The sequence below is a fragment of the Artemia sp. Qi Xiang Cuo genome, chromosome 1 (assembly GCF_049724085.1).
Source record: "Artemia sp. Qi Xiang Cuo chromosome 1, ASM4972408v1, whole genome shotgun sequence".
Lineage (NCBI taxonomy): Eukaryota > Metazoa > Arthropoda > Branchiopoda > Anostraca > Artemiidae > Artemia > Artemia sp. Qi Xiang Cuo.
The window spans coordinates 26655328-26673377 of record NC_142794.1 but is presented as its reverse complement, the minus strand read 5'-3'; the positions used below and the strand labels follow the sequence as shown (position 1 = coordinate 26673377).

General features: G+C 35.8%; 1 protein-coding gene across 1 annotated transcript in view; it reads left to right on the top strand.

The window, feature by feature from the left end:
- The first annotated feature begins 1862 nt into the window (after positions 1 to 1862).
- LOC148956164 (gamma-aminobutyric acid receptor subunit gamma-2-like) overlaps positions 1863 to 18050 on the top strand; it is a 68394-nt gene continuing 52206 nt past the window's right edge. The window contains exon 1 of the mRNA XM_089089533.1: positions 1863 to 1953. Coding sequence (XP_088945659.1) covers positions 1863 to 1953 — 91 coding nt within the window. The remainder of the gene's footprint in view (positions 1954 to 18050) is intronic.

Below are 18050 nucleotides of genomic sequence, written 5' to 3'. Positions count from 1 at the left end.
TGTGTAAGTGTAATCAAGATCTTTCGGCAATATCCTAAGCCAATCGTCAAAAATACCAGACAAAATAGAAGTACGCAATCAGGAGGTGTCATTTAAATTACAGTTAAAATCTCCTTTGATAATACAACACTTACCTAACAGGCGAATCTTTGAAAGGCAAGACCCTAGTTTCTCACGCGCTGAAGTAAATAAAAATTCTGATCGGGCATTGCAATAATCTGCTGGGAGATAGACGTTTACAACAACATACTCTTTTACACGGAGAGCAAGAAAAAAATCACATGAATCAAAAAGGCTCGACCGGCACGAGGTCCTAACAAGCATCGCAATACCACCCAAAGGGCGGCCACTAGAAGCGGATCGTTTAGCAGGCACCGAATAGCTAGTAAAATTATTGTCAATTTTCAGAAGGCCTAAACTATGACTCGTCAAAAAATGCTCTTGCAAGCACAATACGTCACAATTCGAAAGCAAACCTTTTATCACAGGAATTTTGACTAATAGTCCACCATTAATATTCCACGAAAGTACAGCTTGCGTAGTAGTAGACACATCCATGTCATACCATGGGCTTTGCTAGTTGACTGTTGTTATTAGGACACTTTACACTGTAACAAGTATTGCCGGTAACTTTACATTCTAGACAGAACATTTTTTCCGAACATGGAGAGACATCGTTTGAGGTTTGATCGCATAATTAACAGCAACAACAGAGTGCCGGATTGGATCACTGTGAGGCCAGATACCAAGTCATTTGACCCGAGAAAAAACGTCGAGGGTGGTTACAAAGGCTTGTGCAGAAAGTTTTTTGTAGCCGACTTTCACAGACACTTTTAAGAACTGTTCCAGGTTTTGTTTTGACTCAAAGTAAACCTTGAACACCCGGGACTTTCCGCACTTTGAAACTTTCACGCAATTTGGTACAAGAGATTTTACTTGATTCTCATCGTATTCGATCTGTACACCTTTCAGGATCCCTATGAACAGTGGGGATTTCACACTCACAGAGATACCATAGGTACTGTGTTAAGTATTTTCGGGACTTTTATTCGCTGCACGCTTTGACTTAACAACAAGTTTTAATTCTGAAGCCGATTTTTTAAGTTCAGTTATTTCAGCTGAGGCCTCAGGGCAAAGTTTATTGACGAAGTTCTTACGAGCATCAGGTGAGGTCAGGTTTGCAGGACATTTTTTAGTACAATGGCAAACGTAGGAGCTGGGACAGGGTTAATTGTTACGTTGGTATCAATTACAGCCGGCCAAACAGGGCCTGAATGAATCACATTCTGTAAAAAGACTTCAATTTCCCGAGATAATTAATTAACTTTTTAGACTGAGATAGCCCAGACTGTCCCTCGATTATTGGGATTTCAGAGAGTAAAAAGACAACAACAGTGAGAACAGGCAACTTATCCTTTGCTGCCCGATTGAACTGTTTACAAATGTCAAAAACATTATCTTCATCCTTTGCATTTTCCACACACCGGCTCTGAATATTCAGCTCTTTATACAGAAACTCTTTAGCACTGATAATAGTACCATGATCAAAAAAACTTACAGCTTTTCTGACTATTAGCTCAGTTTTTGCACCATCAAGCATAGATCTCTTGAAATAGTTCTGTAACGGATTTAAATTAATCTTCTTATTTTGATCGGGCCTTGCGCAGTTCAATTATCATAGCCTCGGACGGTTTAGCTTTCCGGTTGAAACGTATATATTTTAGGTAAATGTAATATTTATGTCAAATAATGTAATCCAAGTTCAAGGTGAACTATTTTCAAGTCCAAATCCGATTTTGAAATTAATTCAATAAAAACCATAGGGAATCACAAATGTCTTACTGTATTGACAGTTTTACTGTATGAATGAGATTATATCCAAAAAGAGGTGTTTTCAGTATGACAAAGGAGAAGGAGTACAAAGGGGTACAAAGGAGTACGACAAAGGAGAAGGTTTTATTTGGGTAACTAATAACCACGAAAATGATACAATTACAATAAAAAAGGGGGCGTGTTTAGTTCAAATCCAAGTTTTATCAGAGAATGATTTAAATACATGGGAAAATTCTAAAAGAAACCTAGTTAACAGCATTAAAACTTCAAATAACAAATATCCTTTAACTAAATCGCAATTTTTAAACAAATTTAATATGGATCATATTACGGACTTGGAACTTAAGAAAAAATTATGCGAATTATTATGTAATTTTAAAGTTTTTTTTTCCGAATCTTAAGATGACATCGGACTTATACCATTTTATGAACAATCAATTTTAACGACTGGTAATCCCGTAGCAAAACAGCCATATCGTGTGCCATATAAGCACAAAGAATGGTTAAAAAATAAAATCCATGAATTAGAAAAAATAAAATTATACGCCCAAGTATAAGTCCGTATGGTGAACCAGTGATCTTAGTACCAAAAAAGAATGGTGATCTTAGACGTTTAGTAGATTATAGAGCCGTCAACAAAAAAGTAGTTAGCGATAAATTTCCTCTACCAAGAATAGATGAAATTCTTGACTCAATTTCAAGCAATAACAAAATTTTTACTTCTTTGGACCTTACCCAAGGCTACCACCAAGTGAAAATAGCCGAAAAAGACGTCCATAAAACTGTATTTTCAGCTTCTGAATATGGTTCATATGAATACTTAAGGGTACCTTTTGAACTTAAAACAAGTTCAAGTGCGCTCTGTAGACTCCTATTACACCTGTTAAGAGGATTAAAGAATATCATTCATTTTGTTGATGATGTCATATGCGTGGGATAAAACACTGAACAACACTTAGCAACATTAGCTAAGGTGTTCGAGAAGTTCAGACAAGGTAATTTAAAATGCCGGCCTGAGAAAGTAAATTTATTTCAACCCGAAATTAAATTTTTAGGGGTAGTATTAACACAAGGAGAGATATCCCCAGACCCTGATAAAATAAAATGTGTTGAAAACCTCAAACCCCCCAGAACTATGAAAGAATTAAGGGGAATTTTAGGTCTTACTGGCTACTTTAGAAAATTCGTGCACAATTACGCCCAAATTGTAAACCCCCTCACGGAATTAACTAAAGGGAACTCCCAAAATGTTACCTGGTCCCAGGAAGCTCAAACTTCCCTAGACCGTCTCAAAAAGGCACTCACTTCTGAACCAATATTATCACTTCCTGATTTCGAAAACGGACAATTTGAGGTCACAACCGATGCTAGTTCAAAGGGCATTGGCGCTATTCTTTCGCAAATAATCCCGGTAGAAAACCCTAATCCTCTAGAGGGAACGCCTAAACAAAAACAAATAGAAAAAGTTATATGCTATTTGAGTAGAACCTTATCAAAAGGCGAAAGTAGTTATTCCGCCACAAACTTAGAATTATTATCTATAATCCACCCCTTGGACAAATTTAGACACTATTTAATTTGTAGAAAATTTACACTACGATCAGACCATAAAAGCTTGCAGTACGTGCGTACATTTAAAAACCCCAAGGGAATTATGAAAATCCAAGACCTAGATTACGAATTGAACATTTAAAAGGTAAACAAAACGCAGCTTGCGACTTTTTGAGTAGATACCCAGAAAATATTCCGTCGGAAGCTGAAGAAAATGAAGTTAACCCTATCAATGCTAAGAGCAGACATGGACGTAAGAAAAACAAAGTCAAGCACACTGTAAAAGAAAATAAGATTAACTATTGTCCCTTGTCTTTAGAAAATATAAAAAGAAAGCAAAAAAAGGACGAAATGTGTTCAGCGGCTTATTAATTACTTTGTGAATGACGATGCGTTACCGGATAAATTCAAAACTCTTAGAGAAGAGATAGATAATTTTTACTATGACCTTGATGCAGAAACACTCCGTAGAATCGTGACTGCTGAGACAAATAGAAACCAAACCTCAATAATACCTGTATTACCACAAAACTTAATAGTGCCTGCATTTGAATATTTTCATTCAGATATAGGTGGACACTTAGGAGTAACGACAACTTTCCATAAATTAAGACAATATTTTTACGTGCCGTCGGCAATAAAAAAACTTAAAGAATTTGTAAGTACATACGAAGCGTGTAGCTTAAGAAAAATCCCCCAAGCTTATCCTAATCCTCCAATGGGAAAGGGTCCCGGTAGCAAAATACCCCTTCGATATTATCTCATTTGACTTATACGGAACCAGCGGAGCCTTGCCTGTTTCCAGCAGAGGCCATACTTGTATTCTTTCGGTTATAGATCACATTTCAGGATTTACTTTTGCAAAAGCATTAAAAAATCAAGGTGCTTACGCAACCGGTAAGGCGTTATCGAAATTATTTTTACAATTTGGCGTTCCAAATAAGGTTTTGAGTGACAGCGGACGCAATTTTGTTTCAAAGGTATCGAAAGATTTAATGAGTTTTCTTAATATAGAGAAAATGGTGACAGCTCCGTACCAACCACAAGCTAATGGTAAAATAGAAAATAGGCTTAAAATATTTTCGAACGTATTAAGTATTTATACAAAAGACAATAGGAACGACTGAGATCAATTCTTACCTTATTTAACTAACGTAATCAACACTGCTTATTCAGAAACAACCAAAGACAATCCATTTTATGTACTTTTTGGTCGTGATTTTAGAATCCCGTATAATGAGATTATTGAATCTCGGCAGTATTATAATAACTCGGAGGATTACAAACAAGAATTCATAAATAAGATGAGGAAAACTTATAAAATAGTTAAGCAAGAGTTGTAAAAATGTAAAATAAAGCAAGAGCTAAGAAACCAACCCAAAGTCAAGGGGAGTATAGATTTCAAAGTAGGAGACTGCATCTACCTAAAGAACGAGGCAAAAACGGAAGGAAAAAAACTTTCCAGAAAATATTCTGGACTGTACAGAATAGTTAAAAAGTACGATAACGAGTATACTTTAAAATGGAAAACCCTGGTAGTGGAAGAACTTACAAGGCACATATTAGCCGAATAAAAAGAGCCAAATTTTCAGAGAGATGGGTATAACATCCCTCCTCTGGAGATTCGTCAGATGCAGAAAATGAGCCCCCTAAATCAAGATTGGCAGAGCTAAAACCCTTTAATTTCAAGCAAGACTATTTGGAGAATGAGAGCGATGAGAAAAATTTTGAGGAATTTTTAGCTATGAAAAATTTAATTATTCCTAAAGGAAAATCTCTACTACCAGAGAGAGTAGAAACGCCAAAAGATTCAAAAAGTTCATCATCAGAGAGCGCGGGAGAATAGGATTATACAATATCTCCAAAAACTCAATTTTTTCCCAATAGAATTTCGACCCCTTGCCCCCCAAAAGATTTCCAGACGATATGGTTTCCCCTGCAACACCGATAGAAAGGCCCCTGTCTTTACAGGAGGAATTAAACAGAGCTGTAGAAACCCCCGGTATTACTGTAAAGAAGACTCCTCCAAAAGATTCAACTAAAACAAATCTCCGAGAAGCTATGGATTTAATAAATTTCCCCATAAAAACGAGTCTAATCACATAGCCGAGAATAAAACTCTCAAGGATGACCAGCAAGGTCAATATCATGATAAAACTGTGTCCAAGGTCAAGCCTAAACAGTGGACTTCATGGAGGGAAACCCTAGTGCAAAAAATGCCCCATCCCCCTGAAGACATGGCATTCAAACAGTGGAGGAATTCTGCAAAAAATCTTGATTCCTCCCAAAGCTCTCAAGAATCTTTCAACTCTCCTGAGTTGAAAACTCAAGGCGAGGACTTAGGGAATAAACCTTCTACTTCCAGAGGAGTAGAAATTTACGAAGGAAGGGGAGGTGATACCTCAAAAACACGAGGTGCAACCTCTAAAAGTTCTAATGCGGAATCATCGGAAACCGATTCCGAAGAGTCTGATGGTGAATCAGACCATATAGTAGTTAAAGAAATAGGGAAATCAAAACCGACTTCAGCAGCTGCGCACGCAAAAGAAACAGTATTAAAAGGGCAAGAATGTTTGAAAAAACAATATAAAAAATTTGATCTCATTTCGCTAGCAAAAACTAAAAATAAAAAACCGCAAGAAACAGAAGAAAAATTAACAACACAGTCAGGTAGAACGGTTAAGAAACCGGAAAGATTAAAATACCCATAAAAATACAAGAAAAAGGGATTTTAATGGACAGGCGTTATAAAGGAATAATAATTAAAAAAAAACTTTTAATTAACGAGTAAAACTCATATGATTATAAAAATGCTGTAGAAAAAAACTTTGTCCAATGTATATCAGTTCCCGAAAAGAAATTCTAATTAAATAGTAACACTGCATATAATTAATTAAAATAATTTCCTTTAATATAAAAAGTCTACCCGTACCATTCCAGTACGATGCATCCAGTCTAACTGAAAGAAGCCGTGATAGGAAGTACTAAGCGAGAAATATTCATACACCTTAGAAATGATCTTTGGTTATATTTTGTTCCAAGAGAAACTGTTGGAACTTTGTCTTGTTATAATAATGCAGAAAGAATAGACCCAAGTTACAAAACAGAGTTACTGTTACAAAATGTTGGTACGATAACCATAAGACAAGGGTGTCGACTCGTAACCAAAGAGTCAACTGTTCGAATGCCGCTAATTACCACGAGCACAAAGATAATAAGTCCCAAAATTATCAATTTCAAAGCAATTAACCTGTCGTACACTATTCCCAATATAGAAAACGAGTACATGATATCCTCGATATGGTCTAAAATAGAAAAAAATAAAGGGATATTTAGACTTATAAAAATAAGAGAAGTATTAGACTCCCAGATACCCCTATTTAGAAATGAAGACGAGAGATTAACGTATGTGGATAATATATAAAGACTGTTCTCAACCAATTTCTGGTGGAACATGCTACTGACCGTATGTTTCGTATTCGTGATTTCCCTGACCATGAGATTCTTACTGACTTATAATTAAATGAAAATCCTGAGACTAAGAAGGCGAAAACTAAGAGAAGAACACGGGGAAACAGCTGAAATGCAGAGGTTAAACCCGGAACCCCATGAGAACGTTTAAGCCAAAAAATAGGGAAGACATTAAAAAATGAGTGGGTGTAGAGGTCTCAACTCGTCCTTGCTATGTCTTGTTCCCTCATTGTAGCGTCGTTTACGTAAAACCGTGCCGTTAAGACGCTGTAAAGTGCGTTTCTTAAACAGCACGGACGTGCGTGAACAATGCAGGCATGAAATATGTTGTAAAATTAGACCTCAAAATTAACCATGTAGCATAAACTCTGTTTAAATGATTATTCTAAATCTAATGTAAAATTAACTAAGTGTTGAAAGAAGTTAAAATAAAGTGTATGTAGTAGTGTAAATTAGAAAGCATAATGAGACCACACTTAAAGTTAAAGAATTAATATTTTATATCGTCGTTAGGCTATAAGAACTTAGAAGAAACTTCTATGTATTGAATTTCCCAATGGGAACTTTACATATATATTTCAACCAACATGATAAAAATTTCGTTTTATGTACTAATATTAGTGTATTTATTTAACTATGTCTCGTAGCGTAAAAATCTTGTACCCAATCAATGCGTGACTTATTTGTACTATGAGTATTTACTTTAAAGAACGTGTGATTCAGCCTCGTTATTTTTATTACAGGAAGTGGATTAACATATTGGATATCGAGCATTACAATGAGTTGCCCAGTGCAGATACAACCTAGTAGCATCTATTTTCATCACACCTCAGCCAACGAAGAGTACTCACCAAACTCCAGCCAATTTTCATCCTAGCTTCGTCTACGAAAACAACAGTTACCTTTGATCGTTGTTTCTTCGACCACGAACCATATTACGTATCAGGTAACATTATATTTGAATCTCAGTATCCAGTATATTATTGAACTATATAATCACATAAATTATGAGAACCCCATCGATCAGTACAAGATATATGTACATAAATATTACCTCTGATAATCATTACGACCCCATATGTCACATGATCGTATAGTCATGAAATTTGATAACCCCAAAAACTATTCACGTGTCACAGGCTTACGCGTCAAATTTCTTTAGACCATCTCTCGGAACTCATACTATCCACTCTGTGTGAAAAGTTCATAGATCTGTTATTCCATAAATGTGACGAGATAGGTTCTGAAAAATGGACCTGGAAACCAAAATTAACCCCAGTGACCAACCCCTCAGTGACAATATGCCCCTCCCACAAGTTAAAGACAATATGTTGAAGAAGTCACTATAGTTTGATGTCGACCTGTTCCAAATTCAAACTTCAATTCCCCCGTGATTAACCTAGGAATCACCGCAAAGGTTAATAGACGCAAGCCATAAGCTAACAATTTTATAAGAGACACAAATGAACAATTTTATAGGAGAATACATTCTCTATGTGCCTCAAAATATCCCAAAAATGATATGCTAAGAAGAAAATAAACGCACTCCCAGTTTTCGACCCCTTAATGATAAGGCACCCTATGAACTATCAAAAAGCAGGTGAGAATAAACTCTGATAGCATATTCCCACACCTGTAGTTGGAAGCATAATTTCCCAGTTGACAATTAGAGAAAGTTTTTCGTGTGAACACAATCGTGCTTGAACTGTCCCATGAAGGAACCATAACGTAAGTGCTTTAAAAATTTTGCCCAGACGAAAAGAGTGAAGGACAATAGTTTACAACAGAAGGTTTGATTACGCTAAAGAGACTCGAATGGTGATGAAATAGATGTGAATTTACATATGTTACTTCTTAGTAACCTTGATAACTCAAAAATCCCAATATCCTATCATTAACGTTGCGTAGCAAACATCCCCAGTGAAAGTGTTTTAATGTTACCAGTGAACATGGTAAACCCAATATTGTATGTTTTAAATCGTTCTTGTATGTAGTGTTAGATGTCCAGATAGAGTTATGTGTAGCGTTGTCGATCTATTAATTTAATGTAGCGTAGATAGAAAGTAGTGTGCCATATAGACAGCAAAAAAAAGCCTTTAAAAAGTGAATTCAAAAAAATCCTATTTCAAGGTAGAATAGCCCCAACCTTATGGAAAATGTAAAAGTAATCAGTGTTAGATGTAGAAAAAAAAATCTTTAGTATAGTAACTAGCCTAGAACCATGAATAATCTTAGTCCGGTAGATTAATTTTAGATATGAACGTAGAATAAAATAAGAAGAGTAATAGAGAAAATTTTTAGCACTCCTGAGTAAGCCAAAATATAAACATGAAATAATACAATGTCAATCAAAATTATGTAGAATAAATAGTTAATAAATTGCGAACATTTCAAAAGCCCAAAGGCAAGCAAGTGCTAATGACGGGACGTCATTAATTAATGGGAAGGGTAATATGTACCGTGAGTAAAATGCGATATATTTAAAATACCAAAATAAAGTTCCTTCTTTCTAAATATAATTCCGACTTCCTCTAATTAAGTTTAAATCTAGTGTCAAAAAGAAAGAAAAGTCCTAAATCAGCAAAGAGAAAAATTGCAGTTAGCTTCAGACAAAGAACGGCGCTATCCAAGCTTTGGATTTCGCTAAGATAGTGGGCAATAAAAAAGATGCTACGCACAATATTTCTCAGAAAGTTTAAATTATAAGAGCCATGTGAACGTTTGAATCATCAGAAATATTTAAAACAATTTATTGGACGAAGGGTTCACATCCTTTTGCCCCTTGAGCCAATTGTGAGCCAGTTCTTAGAGCGCAAGACAAAAAACTACGTTTGATAGTGGGGTAAAAGTGCTTTTTGGAGGTATTCGTAAATCAGATTCAGGATCATTTAGATAGAATTATTTCGGCGTACGAGCTTTGTGATTCTATCATTATTGTTGTATCTCAGTCACCGTTGTTGTCATTTGAAGTGATCCACTGCTGTTCACCTAAATATGTAAGTCCCAATAAATATATTGATTTTTATTTCATTTTATATGTCTGTATCCAGTCTAATAACAGGTAATTAGTTCGCATATCTCCAAGGTACGTTCCCAAGGAATCTGATCTCCAGATAGCTCAAGGAAAAGAGGTCACATTTATATTTCTACACATCTTATTTTCTCTCAATAATTGAGGGAGGCGCGGTCATAAATTTACTTCACTCCTCATTGCTGTAGCACAGGGCGTGTTGGCACAGTCTTTAGCGTTACAAGTGGCGCTATCAGAGAACCTATAAGGTGTAAGTTTGCAGTTTTAAAGTACGATATTACATTTGACGCAGTCAATATTTATCACCACAACTAAGCCCAGTCCTTTCTTTATAGTCACATAAAAATGTTCATCGCTACACTAGGTTTCTGCTCATGTCGTCTGTGTAGTGTTGGACACTTATGTCGTGTTTGTGCTGTTGGACACTTATGCTTTGGTATTTTTACTTATGTCGGCTCATTATTTTACTTGTGTGAATGTATGTTGTTTCTTGCTTCCTTTGCGAGGTTTCTTCTCATGTCGTGTGTGTGTTGTTGGAAATTTGTGATTTGGTATTTTTACTTGTGCTGGTTCATGATTTTACTTGTGTGAAAGTCTGTTGTTTTTTGCTTCCTTTGCTAGGTGTCTTCTCATGTTGTTTTTGTGTTGTTGGAAACTTATGATTTGGTATTTTTACTTATGGTGGTTCATGATTTGACTTGTGTCAAAGTCTTCGTTACTTGCTTCCTGTGCTATGTTTCTTCTCATTTCGTGTGTGTGTTATTGGAAACTTATGATTTTGTATTTTTACTTATGCTGGTTCATGATTTTACTAGTTTGAAAGTCTGTTGTTTCTTGTTTCTTGTGCTAGATTTCTTCTCATGTCGTTTGTGTGTTTTTGGAAAATTATGATTTGGTATTTTTAAGAATGCTGGTTCATGATTTGACTTGTGTGAAAGTCTGTTGTTTCTTGCTTCCTATGTTAGGTTTCTTCTCATGTCTTGTGTGTGCTATTTGTAACTTATGATTTGATATTTTTACTTGTATTGGTTCATGATTTTACTTGTGTGAAAGTCTGTTGTTTCTTGCTTTCTTTGCTAGGCTTCTTCTCATGTCGTGTGTGTGTTGTTGGAAACTTATGATTTGTTATTTTTACTTAGGCTGGTTCATGATTTAGCTTGTGTGAATGTCTGTTGTTTCCTGCTTCCTTTGCTAGGTTGGAAAATATCAAATGTGAATTTTTATGATTTAAGTACGTTTCATGTCATTATAAGAGATGTAAAAAAAATAGTTGAAAAAAATACAATGTTAAAAAAATAAAAATTAAAAAACTTTAAAAAGAAGTATACAAAATATGGGGGAGGGGGACCAAAAAGTGGGAGGGGCGGGGCGGCCCTTGGAGGTTGGGGATAGTGAACCTTTGGGGGTTGAGGTTCTTGGTGGTTAGGGTCATACGGAATGCCCTTTACTAGCATTTTATTCCAACAAACTGTTTGAACAAAAAAAAGAAAACCCATTTCTATTTTTTGTGTATTATAACTTGTGTATAATAGCAACCATAACCTAGAAGTTCTAACTTTTTCCTGTCCAAATAATCCGTAATACGCGTTTAATCTATTTCGCCCAATAATCCCCTATTATACCGACCACAGCCTAGAAGTGAAGCTAGGTGAATCGACTTGTGAAACCAAATTATTCTATTTGTGTGGAAGGATCGCCCAACTCAATCCTCGAATTCACATCCTTCTCAAGTCTATCATATTTATAGAATACTTTAAAATTTATCCAAATAATCCCCTAAAATGTCTCAATCTGTTTCGCTCAAATAACCCACTAAAATGTCGATTAATTTGTTTCGTCCAAATAATCCCCTAAACTTAATTTCTGAATGTTCATTTGTTTTGGCATCCCTACGCTGTCACATTTAAAATTCCCAGGAAACTATTCCGCGCTAAATATATTCATTCTCATTGTATCTCGTTTGAATTTCTGAAAATTATCTAGTTGCATTATTAATGCTTCGAAAGAATATTAATTCCAGAATTTATCTCTGAAACTAAAGAAAATGAAGCCTTTTAAAACACAATTTCTATCTCTTTAGAGTCCTGCAAAATTCCTAGAAATCAAGTGATGTCATTTTTAAGTCCCTGGATCAATAGCATTGTCTCGTCATTATTCAGTGCGCATGTGCATTTCCCCCTCAGTATTCTAAGTCCCTGATTGGCCAAGAAATAGGTGTGGTTAAGTACCGTTAGATGGCCGCTTATCTGACAGTGTTGTAAATCTCGTACAGTATTCAATAATGGATATACTCGCTCTTATCTGGCAATGTTGTAAATCTCGTATAGCGTCAATAGATGCATCCCTACTTATATGCCACCGGTCAATAACTTATAACTATTGCCCCTAGACTCTGGGGGTTGTGACGACCACGGAGTTTTTTTTAATCTTTAAAGTATTTTGAACACTATGGAGATGTCAAAATTTTGATCGGATGTTTCAAGATTTTATTTGTGTGAAAGTCTGCTGTTTCTTGCTTTCTGTGCTAGGTTTCTTCTCAGGTCGTCTGTGTGTTTTTGAAAACTTATGATTTGGTATTTTTAGATATACTGGTTCATGATTTTACTTGTGTGAAAGTCTTCGTTTCTTGCTTCCTTTACTATGTTTCTTCTCATGTCGTGTTTTTGTTGTTGCAAACTTATGATATGGTATTTTTACTTGTGCTGGTTCATGCTTTTACTTGTATGAATGTCTGTCATTTCTTGCTTCCTTTGCTAGGTTTCTTCTCATGTCTTGTGTGTATTTTTGGAAACTTATGATTTCGTATTTTATTTATGATGGTTTATGATTTTATTTGTGTGAAAGTCTGCTGTCTCTTGCTTCATGTGATATGTTTCTTCTCATGTCGTTTGTGTGTTGTTGGAAACTAATGATTTGGTATTTTTACTTATTCTGGTTAATGATTTTACTTTTGTGAAAGTCTGTTTTTTCTTGCTTCCTGTGCTAGGTTTCTTCTCATGTCGTGTGTGTAATTTTGGAAACTTATGATATGGTATTTTTAAATATCCTGGTTCATGATTTTAGTTGTTTGAAAGTCTGTTGTTTCTTGCTTCCTTTGCTAGGTTTCTTCTCGTGTCGTGTGTGTGTTGTTGGAAAATTATGATTTGGTATTTTTAATTATGCTGGTTCATGATTTTACTTGTGTGAAAGTCTGTTGTTTCATGCTTTCTTTGCTAGATTTCTTCTCATGTCGTGGTTGTGTTGTTGGAAACTTATGACTTGGTATTTTTACTTATGCTGGTTCATGATTTTACTTGTGTGAAAGTCTGTTGTTTCTTGCTTCCTTTGCTAGGTTTCTTCTCATGTCGTATATGTATTGTTGGAAACTTAAGATTTGGTATTTTTATTTTTGATGGTTCAAGATTTTATTTGTGTGAAAGTGTGATGTTTCTTGCTTTCGGTGCTAGGTTTCTTCTCATGTCGTCTGTGTGTTGTTGGAAACTTATGATTTGGTATTTTTAAATATGTTGGTTCATGATTTTACTTGTGTGAAAGTCTTCGTTTCTTCCTTCCTGTGATATGTTTCTTTTCATGTCGTGTGTGTATTGCTTGGAAAGTTATGATGTGGTATTTTTGCTTGTGCTGTTTCATAATTTTACTTTTGTTAAAGTCTGTTGTTTCTTGCTTCCCTTGCTAGGTTTCTTCTCATTTCGTGTGTTTGTTGTTTTGGAAACTTATGATTTGGTATTTTTATTTATGCTGATTCATGATTTTACGTGTGTGAAAGTCATGTGTGTGAAAGTTGTTTCTTGTTTCATTTGCTAAGTTTCTTCTCATGTTGTCTTTGTGTTGTTGGAAACTTATGATTTGGTATTTTTACTTACGCTGAATCATGATTTTACTTATGTGAAAGTCTGTTGTTCCTTGCTTCATTTGCTAGGTTCCTTCTCATGTCGTGTGTGTGTTGTTGGAACCTTTGGATTTGGTATTTTTACTTATGTTTGTTCATGATTTTACTTGTGTGAAAGTCTCCATTTCTTGCTTCCTGTGCTATGTTTCTTCTCATGTCTTGCGTGTGTTGTAGGAAACTTATGATTTGTTATTTTTAGTTCTGTTGGTTCATGATTTTACTTGTGTGAATGTCGTCTGTTTCTTGGTTTCTGTGCTAGGTTTCTTCTCATGTCATATGTGTGTTGTTGGAAACTTATGATTTGGTATTTTTAAATATGTTGGTTCAGGATTTTACTTGTGTGAAAATCATCGTTTCTTGCTTCCTGTGCTATGTTTCTTATCATGTCGTCTGTGTGTTGTTAGGAAACTTTTGATGTGGTATTTTTACTTGTGCTCGTTCATGATTTTACTTGTGTGAAAGTCTGTTGTTTCTTGTTTCCCTTGCTAGGTTTCTTCTCATGTCGTGAGTTTGTTGTTTTGGAAACTTATGATTTGGTATTTTTACTTATGCTGGTTCATGATTTTACGTGTGTGAAAGTCTGTTGTTTCTTGCGTCCTTTGCTAGATTTCCTCTCATGTTGTCTTTGTGTTGTTGGAAACTTATGATTTGGTATTTTTACTTATGCTGGATCATGATTTTACTTGTGTGAACGTCTGTTGTTCCTTGCTTCCTTTGGTAGGTTTCTTCTCATGTCGTGTTTGTGTTGTTGGAAACTTATGATTTGGTATTTTTACTTATGCTGGTTCATGATTTTACTTGTGTGAAAGTCTTCGTTTCTTGCTTCCTGTGCTAGGTTGCTTTTCATGCCATGTGTGTGTTTTTGGAAACTTATGATTTGGTATTTTTAATTATGCTGGTTCATGATACTACTTGTGTGAAAGTCTGCTGTTTCTTGCTTCCTGTGCTATGTTTCTTTTCATGTCTTGTGTATATTGTAGGAAACCTATGATTTGGTAATTTTACTTGTGCTGGTTCATGATTTTACTTGTGTGAAAGTCTGTTTTTTCTTGCTTCCTGTGCTAGGTTTCTTCTCATGTCGTGTGTGTGCTTTTGGAAACTTATGATTTGGTATTTTTAAATATGCTGGTTCATGATTTTAGTTGTTTGAAAGTCATCTGTTTCTTGCTTCCTGTGCTAGGTTTCTTCTCATGTCGTGTGTGTGCTGTTGGAAACTTATGATTTGGTATTTTTACTTGCATTGGTTCATGATATGACTTGTGTGAAAGTCTGTTGTTTCTTGCTTCCTTTGCTTGGTTTCCTCTCATTTCTTGTGTGCGTTGTTGGAAATTTATGATTTGTTAATTTATCTTATGCTTGTTCATGATTTAACTTGTGTGAATGTCTGTTGTTTCCTGCTTCCTTTGCTAGGTAGGAAAATATCAAATGTGAATTTTTATGTTTTAAGTATGTTTCATGTCATTCTAAGAGATGTAAAAAAAAGTTGAAAAAAATACCATGTTAAAAAAATTTAAAAAAACGTCAAAAAAAGTATAAAAAATTGGGGGAGGGGGCCCAAAAGGTTGGAGGGGAGGAAGGGGCCTTGGAGGTTGGGGATAGTGAAACTTTGGGGGTTGGAGTTCTTGGTGGTTAGGTTCATACGGAGTGCTCATTACTAACATTTTATTCCAACAAACTGTTTGAACAAAAAAAAAGAAAACACATTTCTATTTCTTGTCTATTATAACTTGTGTATTATAGCGACCACAACCTAGAAGTTTTAACTTTTTCCTGTCCAAATAATCCCTAAAACGTCTTAAATCTGTCTCACCCAACAATCCCCTATTATACCGACCACAGGCTAGAAGTGAAGCTAGGTCAATCGACTTGTGAAACCAAATTATTATATTTGTGTGGAAGGATCGCCCCACTCAATCCTCGAATTCACATCCTTGTCAAGTCTACCACATTTATAGAATACTTTAAAATTCGTCCAAATAATCCCCTAAAATGTCTCAATCTGTTTCGCTCAAATAATCCACTAAAATGTCGATTAATTTGTTTCGCCCAAATAATCCCCTAAACGTAATTCCTGAATGTTCCTTTGTTTTGGCATCCCTGAACTGTCACATTTAAAATTCCCATGAAACCATTCCGCGTTAAATATATTCATTCCCATTGTGTCTCGTTTGAATTTCTAAAAATTATCTAATATGTACAAGCTGCATTATCAAGGCTTCGAAAGAATATTAATTCCAGAATTTATCTCTGACACTAAAGAAAATGAAGCCTTTTAAAACATAATTCCTATCTCTTTAGAGTCCCGCATAGTTCCTAGAAATCGAGTGATGTCATTTCTAAGTCTCTGGATCAATAACATTGTCCCGTTAGTATTCAGTGCGCATGTGCATTTTCCCCGCAGTATTCTAAGTCCCTGATTGACTTAGAAAGAGGTTCGGTCATGTACCGTTAGATGGCCTCTTATCTGACAGTGTTGTAAATCTCGTACAGTATTCAATAATGGATATACTCGCTATTATCTGGCATTGTTGCAAATCTCGTACAGCCTTATTAGCTGCATCCCTACTTATATGCCACCAGGCCATAACTTATAACTATCCCCTAGACTCTAGGGGTTGTGTAAACCACGGAATTTTCGTTTTTAATCCTTAAAGTATTTTGAACAATATAGAGATGTCAAAATTTTGATTGGATACATTTGGGGAAAAGGGCTTGTGTGGGGGGGGGGCTAGTTGCCCTTCCATCACTTTTGACTCTTAATAAGGGCACTAGATGTCTGATTTACAACTGAATGAGCCCTCTCCAAAGTTTATCCGACCATCTCTTCCATAAAAACCTTTCATGCCCTTGGGCATAATTTTTTACAACGCTTCCTCTCGGGTTCTGGAGGATTTGTTATCCCTGGACTTTTTGCTATATGGTCTTCGGTCTGTTTTGAACAAAATGGTTACACAAAAAAAATCTATCTGACGTATTTGGAGAATGGAGGGTTGGGAGGGGGGTTTTTACCATCGGATCACTTTTGACTCCTAAAAACAAAATTATAACTTTCAATTTATAATCATTTCAGTCCCCTCCAAAGTCTATACGACCATTTATTCCATAATAAACTCTATATGCCCCCAGGGCATAAGTTACAGCCCTTCCCCCGGGAACGGGGGGTTATGTTGACCCCGAAGTTTTTTTTTATCTGATCGTTAGACTGTTTCAAACAAACTAAATATCTCAAAATTTGGATTGGATACATTTGGGGAAAAGAGACTATGTGTGTGGGGGTATAAATGCCCTCCGATCACTTTTGACTTATAAAAAGATAACTAGAATTTTCAATTTCCAATTAAATGAGGCACTTCTGAAGTTTATACGACCACCCCTTACAAAAAAACTTATATACCCCGGGGTATAACTTAAAACACTTCCCCCAGGGCTCTGGGGGGGGCGGGGGGTTGTGTTGACTCCAAAGTTTTTTTTATCTGACTTTTTAACTATTTTAATAAAATGAATATGTCAAATTTTTATTGGATGGATTTGGAGTAAAAAGGGCGGGTGGGGCTAGTTCACATCCGATCTTTTTCTAAAAAGGAAACTAGAATTTTTAATGTCCAATTAAATGAGCCCCCTCTGAAGATTATACGGTCACTCTCTCCATAGGAACAATTTATGCCCCCAGGGCAAAACTTGCAAGGCCTGACACCGAGCCCTGGGGGCTATGTCGACCGTGGAGTTTTTAATCCAATTTTTCAACTATTTTTGACACAATGGGTATCCCAAAATGTTTATCGGATGTATTTGGTACACACATTTGCGGGGGAGGGAAGATAGGTGTCCTCTGATCACTTTTTAATATTAAAAAGGGGACTAGAACTTCCAACTTCCAATTGAATGAACCCTCTCCGAAGCTTATACGACCACCCGTTCCATATGAAGTTCCTCTGGAAAAAATAATAAAACATTTATGCCTCAGAGCGTTGGGGGGGGGTCTCCCCAGGCTTTGGTGGGTGCTGCCGACACTGGAGTGTTTGTTATCATACCCTTTAACTATTTTTAACCAAATGACTATCTCAAAATTTCTATCAAATGGTTTTGGGGGGAAGGGTGGGGGGAGTTTTTGTGCCGACACCGGAGTTTTTTTATCTGACCTTTGAACTATTTCTAACAAAATAGCCATCTCAAAATTTTTATCTTATGCATTTAGGAAAAAATTGGCATGGAAGGCGGGGGTATTTGTCCTCCAAGCTCTCTTGAATCTTAAAAAGTGAACTAGAACTTTAAACT